Below are 18,758 nucleotides of genomic sequence, written 5' to 3'. Positions count from 1 at the left end.
TAGAATTTAGTCCTCATTGCGATCATGTACCTCAGAACTTATGTTGTATTGAAGCCACTAGATGGCAGCACACACCAGCTGCTCAAATGTTTCAAGTTGCTTCTCGCCTGACTGAAAAAGGAGATCACTAAAAAAATGATGATTTTATATAATGGTGGAAAAACTGAATTTCTTACCTCCATATTCTAGTGCGCTTCAGAAACACTGACACTGTGTAAAGGCAATTTCTTCAATACAAATCTAAGTAATGTTAAGTCTTTATCGATTTTTTTGGTTAATATGGATAAGATAAGGAAATGAGCATGCGTACTCTGTTTATTTGGATACATTTCTATTTTACAAACCTTTTAAAGCGGTGAATTTCCAGTCAGATATCGGATCAGGAAATAATTAGTTAATGGACAAACACCAGGAATAGTTTCCATTTGTGTCAGACTCATTTATTCTATTTTTTACCGAGCACATTAATGTATTTAGGTTCCACATTATCAGCCAAAGCCAAAACTGACTGAATCATTCGTTAATGAAACGTTTGTTATTGAAGTGAAAATTTTCTGCTCTTCTGGCAGAAGCATTTATTGCAAATGCTGAAGCAAAGTTGGCAGTGAGGACACAAACAGGAAGTGGTACATATCTCTCTTCACTGCTTTCTCCAGAAATGGTCAGCATAGCTTAATGTACCTGTTTCCAATTAACTACATACTTGGCATCCAAATATTACTTTTATTTTTTTTGCATCGATACTTAGTCCAGATATTAAATCCAGATACCCTGTGGCAATCTGCATACTTCAAACTGCAATTCTGGTTTACTTTAGGTTTTGAAAACACATTCTGAGGAGCTTAAAATCTTTTTCTATGGTGTAATATCGCTCGCGATCCAGGATTTGTCAAACTGTCTCAAAGCTTTAGCGTTTACAGACTCAAAGGATCCTTCTAAAATAAAGATGTCTGTTTTTCTGATTCACTCTCCCTTGCTGCACATGTTGGTGTTGATTTATGATTTCACACACGCACATCTTTTTCCAGTTCTCATGTTGTTGTGAAACCGAAGCTGCATGTGTTGTTCCTGGTTTGTGGGTGTTTTAGTGAAAAACTTTAATGGTTCTGTAGCTGCTGAAAAAAGGAGGTGGCATCTGTGTGTGTTACTTTTGGACTTGTTGCTCTAATTCTGAGTGTTGGCTAGTTCATTAAAAAAAAATCACAAATTAAAACAATGGTTTGTTGCAATCGCCCAAAAATTCGCCACCCTTTAACAGCACAGATGTCTGAAGTATCATCCACGGAATTTGGGGTGACGCCGAACCCTGAAACTCCACATCGTGTCAATACAGTAAAGTCAGAGGTGGGGTTTTTGTAGAAGGGAACGTTTGAAAACCTTCAGCACAGCAAGCGTGAGAGAAATGTTTTGGCAGATGTGATAAGAAGAGATGAGGTGATTGTGAGGGGCTCCATGGAGAGAGGGAATGAAAAATGTGATGGATAACTTCCACTGCTTGCAGAAACAATCCCAAACTGAGCGTGTGTGTGTGTGTGTGTTGGGTGGGGCGAGGTAGCGGAGAGAAAGTCACAGAGGCTTAATTCAACTAAACATGAAAGGCCTCGGTGTGTTTATCTGATCCCATACGGACAGGTGGCATCCATAAAAGCCATTTTACAGGACTCGTCTTAGCATGTGTGAGAGAATGAATGTCATGACTTGTGTATCTTTCTTCCCCTGGAGGGATGTACGCGGTGGCCCAAATGTGTGTGCGTATGACTCGGGGCGTGGGAATTTGCGTGCTTCTCTCTCTGCAAAAACCTGTGCTCTGTGTTTGTTTTCATGCTTCTTTATGCGTTGTGTGGCGCTTTCGTGAGTATGCGTGTGCATCCATGTTTACTCCTTTACTGGCTGTGGCTCTCAACCTGTGTCGACCTATTTTCTATCGTGGATTGTTGCAGTCAAAGATGCAAATCCCCCATGAATTCTTAATACACTGTATGCCCTGGCTCTCACACAGGGGAAGTCAATGTAACCTGGGTTGAGTGCTAAAGCTCAACATTGTCTGTCTCAGTGAGAGTGTGTTTGTGTCTAGCTCACAGGGCCTGTGATTTTGGGAGACATGTTAGAAGGATTGCATACGATGGTGTGGAAATACAAAGGTTATCCTGGTGTTTCCTATAGAAGGTGTGTGTTGTTACTTCGCAAGTCGTACAAGACTTCCAGCAGGTAATTCATCATACCAGAGACTTGGAGATGGAGCAGAGCACTGAGGTGTTAATGTGGAGTGTTATTAGGGGTTACTCTCATCCATCCGCCACTAGTATGATCTGTTCTACAGATGTGGGGAAATGGGTGCTGAGAAAAGGGGAAAAGAAAGAAAGAAGCATGCTCTGCCTTAAAACGCAGGCAAGCTCGCCCTTCTTTTCTTTCTCCCTGCTCCCTGTCAAAACACCATTGTTGTAGCTGAAATCTGTCTTCCTTAGACCTATATTATGACTAGCTCTGGCATTTTGATTTCTGTTCCAGCGGCTAATTGTCTCCAGATTTAGTAGACAAATCAACTTCTGCTATATATGTGTGGCAGACGCATGCAGTAGTGATGCAGAGGGGGAAGACAAACTTTACCTTCTATCTTCAGTTTCTAATAACAATAACACAACCAGTTTCAGAAATAATTACATGAGCTTTTGTTGGTGTGAAGTGTAGTGCGTGAGATATTTTCCTTTTACAAACTGCTTCTTTGAGCAGTTTTGTAATGTGCTTGAAATGCTGAAAGATATAAAGCAGGAGGGCCGTGGTTAAGGTTAGTTTATTCTTAGCATCCTGGAGAATGATTAATGTCTTGTCTACGTGAATTTGAAATTAATTATAGATGGGAACTTACTGGCAGACACAGAAGTAATGTAGATTATGCTGCTTTGCGTACAAAATGTTTTTGGGCGGACAGGTGCTGCATTTTCATCTGGAGTGTAGTTTTCCAACTCTGGAAAACCTCTGGCCAATTTTTATTTGAAGTATTTCACTGTGCTGCTCCTAATTTGTCTGTGGTTTTTAACAAGATTTTTTTCATATTGTAGTTTCTATTGACTTGTATCCTTATTGCAAGTAATCACAGGGATGAAAATTATTTCCATCAAAGCACAGACACACACACGCACACATACACGTGCTGTCATGTTTTCATATCTTAGTGGGGACATGTAATTGTCTAATTGACGTAATGCTTTCCCTATCTGCTTACCCTAACCCTAAAAATCAAAAATGAATGCCTAACCCCGACCCTTAGTCTAAACCTAACCATAACCTAATTGTAACCCTGACACTAAAACCACATTTTGAGTCTCAAAAATGTTTTCAAACTCGTGGCGGCAGGCATTTTGTCCCCATAAGGGTATCGCAAGTATACAAAGTATCGACCAGAATAGTCTAAAGCAGGGATGTCAAACAGAAGGTCCAGGGGCCAGAATTGGCCCAACAAACACTCCAATCTGGTCCAGTGGACGGCTCTAGAAAATGTGCGTACAACTTTTCCTACGCCCTTTCTGGGATAGTGTACCAGTTAAACACATCACAAACCTCAAATCTTGAGCATGACAGTGAGAGAATGGCAATAGGATCCATCATATCAGTCCAAAAGATTCATTTTGGGATGCGGTGGAGTGGGAGATTAACATCACGGATGTGTGATGCGTGATGCCATCATATTAATATCTCTGAGGAATGTTTCATACTTGTTGAGTTTAGCTCTGCTTCTCAAACAGTGAAAACTGTTACATAATTGCTCTCTGCTGTTGTGCTGGAGGACTTTGGCAAGTCAGAGAAAATGACCCTGGTGATATCATGTATTACACAGTAAAGCGTTGAGTTTGGAAGATGTGGGAATTTACCAGTCAGGGTGGATCTATTAAAAAGATGATGGGAACCGTAGATCCAGTGTTTTTGTAGGATGAGTCATTGTATGGATTAAAACAGTTTTGTGATTCAACTACATTTATGGAAATGCGACGCAATCTTGCTGCTGTACCTGATTAACAAAACCTTTAACTAAGCTTGCTCTTCAACAGTGACGAAGTCTTTTATAGTTGGGTGAATGGTGGGTGGTGAGAGAGCTGTGTAGAGCAGCAGGGCTTCACTCAGCCTGTCATGATAGGAGGAGACGGCTCCATGTGCACGTGTGAGGGCGCTTCCTTCTTGTTACGGTTCTCTTGACGACAGCGTGGCGACAATACGGCAGCTTCCTGTGTGACTTGACTGTGTGACGACAGATCCCCGTGTGTTCAGCCTCAGTGTGAAGTGCTACAATCAGGATATCTTTCGTTGTATAATAGATTCAGTGAGTGACCAGCTTAGACGCAGCAGGTTTTTCCATTTAAGCTCGCTCATTATTCGACGTAGCCGGTCCTCAAATGTTTTCCTTTCGTGTCACAGCCATTTATCTACAGCGTCCACAGTATGGAAGCTCCACCGCAGATTTATCTACAAAAATAAGACAGAAAATGTTTCCCACAGTGATGCCAGAGTCATGCAGAGGAAAGAGAAGAACAGCTGCAAACCTTCGTGAACTTCACACCAAGTGCTGTTCTGCATATCAGGATGTTAGGTCGTGTACTAAACATGATAGGATACAACATCATGTGTGTGTTTTCAACTTTTTCTGACTGTAGGTCTGGATGTTTTTAGTCAAAGCATAAGGCATACATAAAGCTTCTAGAGATTAAACAAAAAAAATCAAAGAAGAGCAGGTGACACTTAGATATTCTGACTCTGGTGGTCAATGATATTCTGTGATTTCTGTGGGTCTACTGGGTCTGCTTAGGTCTGAGTGACACAAATGTCATCTTAAGTGAGGCTATATCCTTCTTAATTTGCATTTTTATAGAAAACTACAACAGGAATAACTAGTTGGTTATGTGATATTGGTCATTTTCAACAAAGTGAATACCTCTCGCTCAGAAGCATGAATGCAAAAACTCAAAAAAGCCTTCCATAAAATCAGAATTTGGACAGTCTCTTCTCAACTACGGTAAAAAACAGGAATTAAAATTATTTTTTGGCTTTACTTGAAGAAGCCAGTGGTTTTTTCCTGTCAGTGTGTGATGGAGTTGTTTTTTAGACCCTCGCTGCTGTTCTGTATGCCAGAATCAATGTTTTGTTTTCTCTTCTTGTACTATCATCTGAATATTTGCCTGCGTCGTAGTGACGTAAACCACTTTACTTCAAGGTACAGGGATAAAAAAGGGCTTTTACTGCATCTTTTCATCCACTATTTACACACTATGTGTGTGTATATGTATATATATCTGTAAATATATCTCTTGGTGTGTTACTGGGATTATACAACCAAGTACAACAAATTGTAAGGAAGGATTTGTAAGGATTTAGGAAGTTGTTGTTGAATTGGCATTCTCAAAATAAAGCCATTTTACCATTGCCATTACTGTATCATGCAACCAAAGCAAATCAAAGCATGAATAATCATGTCATCTGTTATATTCATATAGAGAAATGTATCGCTCATACAGACAGTTAGTCATCAGTCAGCGTGTGTCTCCGTTTGTGCGCGTGCCCATGATGAATGTCTGAGCGCTTGCATGTAGATTTTCATGTCAGAAGTTGACAGTGTGAGTGAATTACAGAGCGAGGGGGGCATGACAGATCAAATTTCCATCAGTTTTGTCTGACTCACTCAGGCCTGAATGGGGGTTATTAAGGCATTGTGAGGGGTCACAAGAAGGTCATTTGAGGCTATGAAAGGTTGTAAAGGGGCTGTGAGTCAGAGGTTTGAACTGCTGGCTCTCTGTGAGTCATTTTCTGGCTTAGTGGGATACATTTCAGGGTCCGCTCACCTCAGGGGGGAAACAGATGTCTGTTAGGGGATCAGAGGCTTATAAATACTTGTGTAGGTATTTTTGGGATCTCACACACTAATGTTTGGTTTGGATTTGATCACAAGTTCTGTTATTAACAGTAGTATTTTTGGTATTTTAAAAAAAAGTCTACTCTCCATTCACGTGCTAAAGTGCAGTTTGTGCTCTGCACAAGCACTTGTGTTTAACATGAAATGTATGCACAGCATTCAAATGTGCAAATAGGGTGATGTGAACATGTGATCATAATATTGTGAAGATATTTGAAACTATCCTTTTCTGCAAACTTTCTGCTACTAGTCAGTTTAGTAGAGGTTAACATTGTCATAAAAGGGTGACCATTAGGTCAAATATATATGAATATATATGTAATATGTACTTCATTTTAAATTTCATTTAAAAATGAATGCAAATGCAGTCCATATCGTTTTCTCTTTCCCTGATAAAGGACAAAATGAGGACACACTTGCGCAATGGTGGAAGAATGCTTGCTTGGTTGGGAAGCACATATTGTTTTAGCATCGTGATGAGCAGTAGATTTATGTAGGCACATATGGTCCAGTGGTACAGTATGTCAACTTTTGGCATGCTCTGCTGTTGTTTTTTCCATGTGCTTCAAGCTTAGAGTGTGGTTGTGGCTTTTGTTAGAAGACAAGAGTACAGCTCATACATGTCTGTATTAGTATGTTAGCCATCCATTATCTTAGTGATGAGCAGTTTAAGAAGATCAGTGGGAGGACATTTCTGCACCTAATAAGAGTGCTGTTTCGGCCCTGACTTGGTTTTAGGATTAAGGTTATGTCTAGGCCAGTCTAAGGCTGACATAAGGGGAAAAGGAATGCATTAGACCAATTAATTTCTTCCCAATTATAGCAACAAAAATGTGTATTTACAAGTGTATGTATGTATAAATCTTTCTGTTAAATATTAAATGCAACCTGTTTAATATGACAATGTCTCTACAAAGCAATCAAACACATGTTGCATTGATTTAGAAGGAAACTTCCCCTTCCTACCGTTGCATTTTGTAATTTTCCTTTACATGTTTCCAATAACTTTGAGCAAGCTGGGGACTTTTCAATGTGACTGATGCAAATTTGCAAATTTTTTGAAATAATCAACTTTTCTTGTTATTTACATGCAATATATTTATGTTAGCTCTGGGCTTTATACCCAAGGTTTTGTATTTTTTGGAGCTCCTTGTTATGGTATTGACAGCGTGTTTCATCTTTAGTTCTTTCTGCTTTTGTTTTCTGGTTTCCGTTAATGTTAGTATAGTTTTTATCTGGATCTGTTAATTAATTTAACCATCTTTGTATCCACCTGTGTCATGTTAAGTCTATATGTCTCTTTGTGATTCCTTGTTTAGTTGTTTCCTGTTTTATTTTGAAAGCAGTCGATTTATTAGGTTAATTGTCTTCTGCTGTCTTCTCACCTGTTTCCCTTCCGCTCCTTGTCTTGAGTGTATTATTGTCTGAGTCTCCTGGGGTTAGGGTTAGGGTTGTGGTTTGGACAATGATTTGGTTAACAATTAAAGGCGTTTGTAAGATTTTTAGTTTAAAATATTACAATCATTTTTAACAAATCATCAAAGACACCAATGCATTTTTATGTTTGGTAAATCTCTACTGAATTTGACACATTAGCCATTTAGGGTCCACGTGTACCAGTTTAGGTTACCTGAAGATGTGACTTAAAGCCATTATTGTCGGAAGAAGTGTAGCTGTCCAGAGCAAATTTTTCTACCATGATTCAAACTTCACTCAAAGACAGGAGGTCACTGACTAAAAACTGAAGTTTTAAAAAAGAAACATGGTTAACAAGAAAATCCACGAGCTGGAGTTTGTTTCATCCCAGCATTGTCCTGTTGCGATGCTTCAGCTTGGTTGCTCACTGAGGACTCAAAGCCTGGTCCCAGCGGTAAGCTGAGATTCAGCAGATCAGCAATTTGTCATGCAGCATTGTGTAACAGAATTCGCTGATAGTAGTCACAAGCAGTGCTTGATCTTGTGTCCAGATGCTGTACAAACTACAATAAAAGGCTAACCTAGAAAAAATTAAAATAGTTCAAGAAATATCCAGAAAGAAAACACAGTAACTTAGATTGTTACATTTGTTTTAACACTCATTAATTGTGTCAAATCAGTTTCCTATTAAGTATGATGCTTTGACAAAAATATTTAGCAGTTCTTATTCTGTGTTAGTGTATTACATTATTTTACTGAAGTAGAGTGGATTGCTTTCATAAAGGTTAATCCAAGATTAATGAAATGAACAATCCATCACCCATTACAGACACAAATAGACTGACTTCAGTGGCTAAATGGATTCATCTCTAGTTCTTTCTTTTTAAGCGGAAGAAAAAATTAAATAATTTTTCCTTAATGCCCATTTAACAAATTGCAACAACTTATTATTCTTATTTAGAAATTATACCTGAGTTACAAAGGCTGAAAAAATCATACATCCTCACTGCAGATCTTTTGCATACCACTGAGGTGTTTATGGAGGAAACGAGAGGTTCCTCCCTTTAACATCAGGGATATACAGACACGGAGAGAAGTGTAATGTGGATTTACACTCACATACACAGGAGGCAGCGAAGACACCAGGCCAGGTTTTGCATCTATTCTCAGGGCAATAAAAAGTACCAGAAAACAGAGGAACAGAGAGAAGAACTGGGAGGGTAAGCAGAGATGTGGGAGGTCGTGAAGGATGGAAGGATGGAGGGATAGTGAGAAGTGGGGAAGGGATAAAGGGAGGTCTGCTGCTTCCTCATGAGGGAGGATGAATGGTAAGTTGGGGGTCTGGTTTGCCTCCTGGGTTTTTAGACACACACACACGCACACGCACACACACACACACACACACACACACACACACACACACACACACACACACACACACACACACACACACACACTAGTGTGTTTACAAAGGAGAGTATAACGGTTCCACTCTGTACCTCAGTGTAGCTTAGGTGCTCCAGGGCCACATGTGTAAACGATGAGAGGAATGCACCACTGATGTATTGACATTGTGTGTTATGGACATTTTGTAACATTCATAACCTTTATGACCCTGAAGGGAACAGCTGTAGCATGTTGTCATGTGACGTCTAAGTTCATGTTTTATTTTATGTGACACAGGGCGCCTCGTGGATGGAGGAAACAACATTAAAGGCCTGCAAATTTAATTATTTTGTAAAAAATATACACATGTATATCATGGTTGTTTAAAGTTAGCGTTTGATGTTGTTTTTCGTGATTCTCATCTTTACAGATTTAAACGGTTTTGAGCCAAACGCAAAATCAGATAAAGAAGTTATGAATGTGTTATTTGTCAATCTTGAACAATAAATCCAAATCTAAAAACACTGTATAAGTTGGGAAGGAGTTCACTTTCTGAACCTTAGAAACAGCAGTTGACTTTTTTATATAATATCATGTGATCTTCTGAAGAATCAAAACTTTCTAATGAAAGAAACAGATGTACTTGAAAATATATGTTTAATATACTGAACACAGTCAAGGTCAAGGGTTAAGACTGAACTGTAGACTGTATATCAAAGAGGGAAATAGCTATTGTGACATCAAGCACCCGCCCCATTTGAAGGCACGCTGAACATTTCGTGACAGTGTGGGGAGTCTGTGGTTGATATGCTTTTATTCCCATGTGAAGCACTTTGAAATAACTTCCTGTTTTAAAAAGTGCTATATAAATAAATTTTACTTACTACTATTTACAAAATTTTCTGCAGTTTTGCAACCGGACATGATGGTCAAGATTGGATCTGTCTATGAAACTAAGAAGCGCTCCATCTGCATTGGCTAATGACTTATGATTGACAGGTCACTAGCCAATGGGCATGCCCTATCTGACCCTAATAATGACCAAAACTTGCAAAATAAACTTCATCTTGCATTCAGCGTGACTTCCTACTAGCAACTGAGCCCATGGGGTCATCATGAAAGTGTTTATTGAGGTCACAGAGAACTAGAGCTGAGCACTGTTTTCCCATGAACTTCGATATAACTGGAAGTCTTTTTGCAGTGCCCCCTTCTGCCCATTAAAAAGAATGGAGGTTTTAAGGTACTTTCAAATGAGTGCCACTTTTCAGATGCAGAAGCACAGACAGCTGAAAAGACGGATGTAGATACCGTTGGTTTTTGAAGTCTCAAGAAGAGCCTTATCAGCGCCAACTTCATGAAGTCTGACCTTGAAATCGCATGCTCATTAACTTGTGACTGCTAAGTCATTATAACCCAGATAATGATCCTTTCTAAAACATAGTATGACCAATTTAAAAAATAGATGTAACATTTTATTCAGTATGGCCTGAAATTAGGGGCGGAGCCAAAAATTGCTGTAGGAATGTGTTTTTAGAGTCTAAGCCAGAGAACCGTCGTCTCATAGACTTCTATATGACCTGAAATATTTTTGCACTAACAGGTACAGAAACCTGGTGACCATTTACTACATGTGTGAGGCACTTAAAGCATGGCTTAAGTCCACCTCCGTCTTTTATTTACAGTCTTTGGGGTCAACTTCTAATGGTTTCTTTAAGCATGTCGTCAAAATGTTAAAAATAGAAACTTGTCCTTCTATATTGCTGAAACTAATTTCTTTAATTGTCATGTATTCATCGTGGAACAGTAAAGCAGAGATTCAAAAGGCCCCGATGTTAAAACGCCCAACTTAACGGCAGCTGTAAACATGTTTTTTGCCTGGTGAAATAATTGGTTTTGGTCTTAATAGCTTTGTGATTTTAGATACACAACTCACTCATTTAGATGGTGCTCGGGACCTGACCACGTGGTTTTCCACTAGCTTCTACTGATTTGGTACAGTGCTAAATTATTGCTACACTTTGTTAACCCAGGCAAGCTAAAATGAATGTAGATCCGAGCTCTACCTTCTTGCTGAAAAATGGACATGTCTGTCTCTGTGTTGTCTTCCCAAAAAATTCCAGTTTTAGAACAGGGGTCGGTGATTAATTAATTGTGTTACATCTAATCTTTTGAGGAGTTTATAGCATTTTATAAAGAAATTAAATTAATACTGATCAGAATAGATTTCAGCTTATTAGTGCGGCCCTCCACAACAGTCCCAGTTACTCATGTGACCCCTTGGGAAAATTAATTTCCCACTCCTGATTAAGAATACACATTTCACTGTAAGTAATTTCGAGCTGGTCAAAAAAAAAAAAAATCAAATGTAACATCTTTGCTGGTGTGTATCTTTGGCAGTGGTCTGTCTGTCACATCAGCTCAGCAGCTGCCTCTTTGCTTGATGTAGTGTGTCACATCGGAGCAGACAGTTTCCACTCCAGCAGGGCTACTGTTTGCTCTGCCTGTGAGCTGTTTCTTACCCTTACACTCTAACAAATACCGACAAGAGAATCACGTCATTAAACAGCCTGTCTACAAATCTTCAGCTGTGCCTTCTCGAGGTGACAGCGTTCATTCAGAAAAGGGTTTGCGCACATGAGATCCCGAAAGCACTTCAGTGAAAGCAAAACGGAGAAGGTAAAATGTTGTAAAGGATTTGCTGAAATGTCTTTAGAAAAAGACTGTTAAGCTGGAGAACACAATAGCTCAGAGGGCTTAATGATTTATGGTCTTTGATCACAAATGTAATTGATTTCTTTCTTTATTTTTGTGGTTTCCTCGTATAGTCCACAGATAAGTATGTGTAAATGCCATCACCCCATCAGTAGCGCCTAACTGACCAAATATGAATTGCTCAATAAAATATGATGCATGAAAAACCTAAGGAGAGCATGTTTTCCTGTTTAATGATCCAATTTTCCCTTTAAAATATTACAAATGGTACTTAAAAAAAAAAAGAGAGCAAAATTATTTAACTAATATGCCAGAGATGTAGACACATGCACTTTGAGGCATAGATGCATGCACACACAGAGCAGGTGTAAAGGACATTCTCTGGTTACACCTGAATATTTAACTGTCTGAACTAACACATTCTCACACAGCAACACGCAGGTGATAGTGTTGCATTCACACCTCTCATCACTTCATATTGCAGGGCATCAAGTCATGTTTAAAGCTATAATATTTGCTTAAGATCAAATGATTCAGACGTATAAAGACTATTAAATGAAATTAATATCTGTTTTTTTAATGCATTGTGCCACTGACGTTACAGAGTTAGAAGCTGGTGCTGTCTCCCTCTTGTTGGCAATTGGCTGAAACAGTGCATGTTCCATCTGCAGTTCACTGCAGTGATGACTGATAACACGTGTCTCAGTGTGTGTGGTAACAGTGATGAGTGGGGAGTCTGTGGTTGGTGGTCCAGACTGTAGGTTTGATGATAAGCCAACTGATGATCGGTGCAGTCCGGTTACAGCTCCAAGTTAATTCCCTGCGCCTCTGCTTTGTGTTTCAGCCAATCCAGTGATGCACAGCAGTGTTTAAACAGCACTGACAGGGTGGCAGGCCTGTTTCTTGTATCAGAAAAAAATACGAGTGATTTAGTTTTTTGATATACTTTGTACTGTCTATTTTGATATAGCAGAACTTTGGCACCAAAACTCCAGCCCTCTCTTCCTCCCTTTGTGTTTTCACTTGTGAAGCAAGAACTTCTCATTAAAAGACTCATGAAAGCTACTTTCATGAGTCTTCAGTGGCGAGTAAAAAAAAAGAAATCTTGGAGCTTCTTTTGATCTAAAACAACAGGGTGAGACAGCATCAGTATTGTGTTGTCATAATACATCCTGAATTGGTAGCTGTATTATTTTCATCTATGATGACTCGCCTTTCTCTTTCTGTGGTTGTCTTTGCAATTGTCTTGTCACGTAGCCTGAGTCATTCTGACAGATTCCAGAGCGGTGGCACAAAGAGCTTCTTTTAGTTTGACAGATTTCTCATGAAGACCCCAGACATGCTTCATCGAACCGTGATTACATTCAGGTTATCATCTGTATCTTTTCTCATGCCAGCTAGCCCAATACTGACTAACAAGACTCTGCCCACAATTGCTTCCTCTTGTAAACAACAATAAACAAGATGAGGAGGGAATATGTGCTTCCAATTTCTTATAAAGTAAATCTTTAAGGAAATTGGAAGGTTTGAGGCTGAGATGCAAGATGTTTTTTGGTTTATTTACAGAAAAAAGCAATTTCAAAAAAATCAAAAACTACCAGGGTGAAAATTGTTAGCCCGCCTGATGCTAATAGTCTGTTGCATACCCTTTTTACTGGATAACAGCCTGCAGTTGTTTGCTATGGTTTCAACGAGTCTCACACACATCTCCTGAATAATCCCAGGCCATTCTTCTATTCTCCTCCAGATGTAATGGTCTTCTGACACGGACCTTTGTCTTTAGTTCATCCAACAGATTTTCAGTGGGAGTTAATTCAAGGCTTTGTGCAGGCCAATCAGTAACGTTCACTCTGGTCTTCTGAAGGTAATTCTTCACCAGCGTCTTGTTGGAAGAGGAAACAATGACCCAGGCCCAATTTTGCAGCTGACTGCTCTATTTTACATCCACCATTGTGTATCACAGTGTTTTAATATATTCACTGGTCATTTCATTAGGTATAAAATGATATAATGCTGGTACAGGGTTTGACACTCTTCCTATAAGCTAATCTTTAAGTGACCCACCCTGACTGGTAAGTTCCCAGACATGTAAAATCACCAGGATTTTTCTTAGAAGATAAGAAGTTTTCCAGACCAGAGAACAGTGATCAAGTAGGAAATAAGTGGTGCCTTAGTTTATAGTTAGTTATCACTTCTTAAGTTACAGCTTGTTAGTACTGGGTTGGACCTCCTTTTGCCTCCAGAGCTGCTTTAATTCTTCCCAGCATAGACTGCTATAGGATTATAGGCTTATAGGATATTAATTTATAAATCTGTCTTTTAATTTTTCAAAAATATATATGCATCTTCAAAACCCCACAATATATTATTTTGCAGTCATGTTTTAAGACATCATTAGGAGGTTGGATGGTCGAAATTTGCTTTGAAAAGTGGAAGCTAACCCAAATATAAAAATAAAAAGAATTTCTAAATTACAAAAATGGTCTTATTTGTCCAAATTTTCAAGCTCAGAGCCTCGGGGATTTTGCTCGCACTCACCCAGTGACTGGGTCTTTTGCTTTTTGTCAACAGAAGTAGTCTGGAGAAAAACTTCACATTTGGATATGCCAGGTTTCCCATGAGCCAGGATATTTTAATGTTTTTTACAGCAGTGAACAAATGGGTGAACAGTACAGAAAAGAGGTCTCATGTATGAAAACTATGTCAACACTTGTAGCTCTGCCAGCATTTAGCACCTGTTTGGAACACCGCCCCTTTAAGCATTAACACTTGTGTTGTATTACACTCGAGCGGAACATTATCCCTCATTACAAGCTCCTCTAACACCGTGAACAAAAGAACAGAACACTGGCCTGACTGTAATGACACTGCCTGCTAGGTGTCATTTGGCTCTAATGGTTTCCTCTGTTGTCTACGACTATAGCACTTGTTATTTATACTTTCCATAGTGCAGCTAGAACAGGTTGCTGTTGCCATCTTTCATGGTTACATTTAATTGCTCACATTTTCTTCATATTGTCCATCAGACTATATTTTATTATAGTGTTTGGCAACCCGAATGGTAACTACTACAAATATTTATACACAAGGCTTTTTGAGTGCAACTTGTTCATGTGTGGCTTGGACACTAAAATAATTCAAAGTAGACATAATGACTGGAAAGTGACTCATTCTGTTTACTCATCAGATCTTAATATTGCATAACTGGCTTAGTAGAAAAATTACTAGTTGCCAGTTTTTTAAATATATGGTGATTTGTATACATTTGTTAGTTCAAAGGACAAATGGAGGGGACAGAATCACATAATGGTATTTATGGATGAATACGACACTTAAAAAATGAAAAAACTGAATCTGTAAGCTGGCGTATGCCCTGTAGCTTTTGAACGAGGTTGCACTGACCCAAAGTTCAGGAGAGGAAGGGCTGTGAAATGTGAGATAAGAGGAGTGGATCAGATAGCGGCCACACACATTAGTTAAACATCTCCCTTCTCATGTTCTCCAATCCCCACATCCTCGTCCTCATTACTGTCTTCTCTGGATATTTCCCAAATTTTTAATAGTCTTTCCTTTCTTTTCCAACATACACTTCAGCTCTAAGCTCGCTGCTTATTCTTCCATGCTATTTTGCTCGTGTTGTAAGATCTTTTGACACCCCCCGCCACTTTGATCCATCTTCTTTTCATCACTCCCTGTCAGTCCCACCTTCCTTTTATCCCTGTACTATAGGTATTGTACTATCTTGTCTCTCTTGTGTTTATTGTTTCTTCTCGTCATTTGATAACATCAGATTCTGTTCATCTTTTATTATTTCTTTAAGAACCAAGGCCCAATGCTCAATTACTCGTGTCTTAGGTAAAAAGGGACTAAAACAAGATTTATATGAAAGCATTCTGGGATCAAATTGCAAATCAGAATGTTTTTCTAAACTTTCTGAAGGTTGGACAGACTTAAAACAGTATGCTGTTGTCTTCTAAGCTCATTAACAAAGGAATGGGGTCATTTTTCTCCTTTTTTCATTACAGAATACAGTACACTGTAAAAATGCATTTATTAACATTAAAAATAAGACAATTTGAGCACACATACTCTAGAACGTATAGCTGCATGTTTGTTTTTGAGGTGAGCAATTTTGGTTTAATTCAGCTGAGAGGAGGAACGAGCTCTAACCATGACAAGAAAATGCTTTCGCGTAGCTTCAATCAGGAAACAGTCAAATGAGCTACTTGTACAAAGGCAGAAAAACCTTTAAAGCTTTCCTTGGGGAGTTTTTGATGAATTGAAAACACAACAGCGTGATGTTTATGAGAACAGGTCTGCATTGTTTGTGTCGTGCACACACGCACGGCACAGACAGATGCTGTACAGCTTCCTACATATTTAAGATGCTCTGCTGATCAGTGGGAGTAACAGAAGTAAAGAAGCAGGAGTAGAAAGGACGAAGACAAATAAGCCTAGAAGCTAGTGAACATGGATGTAAACAATGTTAGACTCGAAATGTGTGCTGGCTCATTTGCGAGACCTCAAAGGCACCCACACTGTGTTGTGGTGAGAAACCCTGGATGCACTCTTAACATTGTCAAGACAACTCAACGGGGTACCTTTAAGATTAGATACTGATGCGTAAAAGATGGTATTGCAGTGTACTGCTTTTATATCAAAATAAATCATATTTGATTTAAATCTTTGGCACACTCCCATAGATCTGATCACAGTAATAAATAACATTTATTCATTACAAAAAACAAATAAATATCAATAACTTAATATATTCAAGATTTCATAAATACATCTCATATGCGTGATGTTTTGTGTAACTTATGTGCTGTACAGTAGACAGAGTGAGTTTGCTGAATGTGTGACTGTGACTGAGTATAGATGGGAATATCAAATCCCACATAGCCAAGCTGTAGGCTGTAAAGGAAGTCATAGAAGCTGTAACCGTGCCGAGGTAACTCTTAAAAGTAATTTCTCTGGGGTGAAAACTTGTGTAATGCCACTTCCTGTTTATTTACTCCTATACTGCTAAATCCAAGTCATAAATCACCACATGCCAAAAAAGCTTCTGTGAGTGAAATCAAAACAAAAGAAAAAACACTTAACATTATACCACTATAGAGTGGGAGTATAAAAAGTTTAAATTACACAAAGCCTGACAAGTTGCACTCCCTACACGCAGCCACATCTTCTGGCGGAGTGCTTCCTCACGGTGTGGTAAACCAGGCTGTCGTCCAGAAACGAGAGATCGTCGTCGAACGCTATTGGCCGACAGCAAGCCTGAGGGGGAACGTCTTTGGCGGGAAGCCTCCTGTTGTGAATGAGGTTGTAAAGGATTTTGTCGTAGTTTGTCTCTGACTTTCTGCACGGTCCTGAGCAGTACCTGAATATCATTTCCTCACTGGAGCGGTAGCCCAGACCGAGGTCAGACACGTTGAGGTGGATCTGCTTTAGCACGCAGCCCTGTCCTCTACCACCGCCTCTAATCTTCCCACCTGCGCCAGCACCTCTAGATCCCCCTTCTCTTCTGTTACTGTTTCGCTGGCTTGTCCTTTTTCTCTTTCTCCTTCTATGTCGGGTCCTGCTGTCAAAGTTATCTTTGGAGGGGGAAGAGATGGGGACGGCAGCGGCGGTGGTGCTGGTGGTGGAGGTAGATGAGGACACAGTGAGCGAGGAGGAGCGACGCATTCTACTGATGGTTACTTTGATGAAGTTCACCACATCTTCAAACTCATTTGGGAGGGGCTCCTCAGTGGTGTCTGAAACCAATTAAGAGACATGCATAAGGCTGGACAGAACACACTGTTTCACTTCTACACACCCCACTGGCTATTGAACACATGCAGTGCTGTGTCACTAAACTACACATGCACATCTTTAAATGATACAGAGGTCTCTTCTGTGGAGGCAATACTGATGGGGTGGATTTAGGTGTCTTACGAATGAGTCCCATTGTCACCAGACGCTTTTACGTTTAAGTGGGATTAAACAATGAAGACAACACAGCTACTATGTAGCCTCGTGGCACAAGTTACTTGATGGAAAATGAATTCCTAATTATTACCACTTGAAGTTATTCTTCTGAGGGGAAAAAAAGAGGCATTCATCTGCCAATAAACTGAGTATGATGAGACGTGTAACTGCAAAGGTTTTAAGACCATGATCAATCTGAATCAAATATTCGTTCAGCATAAAATAAAATAAATTTTAAGTATAAGCAACTTAACTGGTGACCACTTACACATGTTTTCTATTTGTTGTTAGGTTTGCCAATTTTTGATTTTTTTTTCTCTTTCTGGTGGACACATCACCATCACGTCTTTAAGCAATTCACACAAATCTCATTGCAAATGACATATCGGGTTTGCGCACTTTCGCTACCCTCACATTTGTCTCCTCCAGCCAGCGTTTCGTCCCTGTTTGCGGTATCCGCGCGGCTCATGCTCGTGGAAGAAACAGACAGGCCGATCTGAACGGGCGGGAGCTCGGGGGGACTCTCGGCGACGCGCCCTCTCCTCTTGGTGGACGTGGGCTGCTGCGGGCTCTGGAGCAGCGGGCTGGCGTAAACGGCACTCAGCAGTATCAAACAAGTGGTTAGACTATCCCATAACTTCATTGTCCACTTCAGTCCGACAGTAGGACATGGCGCGATGCAAAATCAACAGGTATCATCTGGCAAAAGCGCTCCACGGACGTGTAATAGTTAGACTCATCAGAGCTACTGCCAGTCCAAATGGTGGTAATCGACCGTGCGCACTGCAAACTGCACGCAATCACTCACATGCCAGCTGGACAGCGAAACGCAATGTGGCGCAACATTCAGGGCACAGACGCGCAAACGCAAATCAGCGGCTCCTCTCTGAAGTTGACTCCAAAACGGGTCCAACAACACTTTAACGATGAAAACCTTTTTTTTTCAGTCCTTCACTGTTTTCATTCAACACAGTTCCTGCTGCTGACTTCGGGCCATCTCTCTCACCATCAATCCTGACTGAGCTGCGAGGAAAAGCGAGAGAGCTGGGGAGTGCTGGTGACGTGCGACGGTCCATCCTCTGCTTCTTCCTGTCTCCACCCCATGCATGGGAACTATGCAGAAGGATGGAGGCCACAGACAAGACAGAAGCTGAAGTGTGGAGTTGGTGAGAGTTAAAGAGTTATATCACCAAGGAAATCCAGAAATGTGCCTCAGATGGGCGGGAGAAGTTCCATTCTTTCCGAACCAGAATCCCCATCCTGCTTTTCGACTTGGGTTGATATTGGACGGAAAACATTTTTCCAATTAGCCAGTCAAAACAGATCGAATAGATTGTGTCGCTCCTGATGAAGACCATGTGCTTGAAATCCCACA

The 18,758-nt window shown here is 40.0% G+C and overlaps 1 protein-coding gene across 1 annotated transcript; it reads right to left on the bottom strand.

Annotated features, from left to right (window-relative positions):
* Window positions 1-14,771: 14,771 nt before the first annotated feature.
* gdnfb (glial cell derived neurotrophic factor b) lies at window positions 14,772-18,405 on the bottom strand. The gene is made up of 2 exons (XM_004547303.3): window positions 17,798-18,405; window positions 14,772-17,169 (listed from the first exon to the last, which is right to left on the bottom strand). Exons 1-2 carry the CDS (start codon window positions 18,024-18,026, stop codon window positions 16,583-16,585), a joined length of 816 nt encoding a protein of 271 aa, XP_004547360.2. The 5' UTR covers window positions 18,027-18,405; the 3' UTR covers window positions 14,772-16,582.
* Window positions 18,406-18,758: the final 353 nt, after the last annotated feature.

The sequence above is a fragment of the Maylandia zebra genome, linkage group LG12 (assembly GCF_041146795.1).
Source record: "Maylandia zebra isolate NMK-2024a linkage group LG12, Mzebra_GT3a, whole genome shotgun sequence".
Lineage (NCBI taxonomy): Eukaryota > Metazoa > Chordata > Actinopteri > Cichliformes > Cichlidae > Maylandia > Maylandia zebra.
This window is presented reverse-complemented; position numbering and strand designations above follow the sequence as displayed.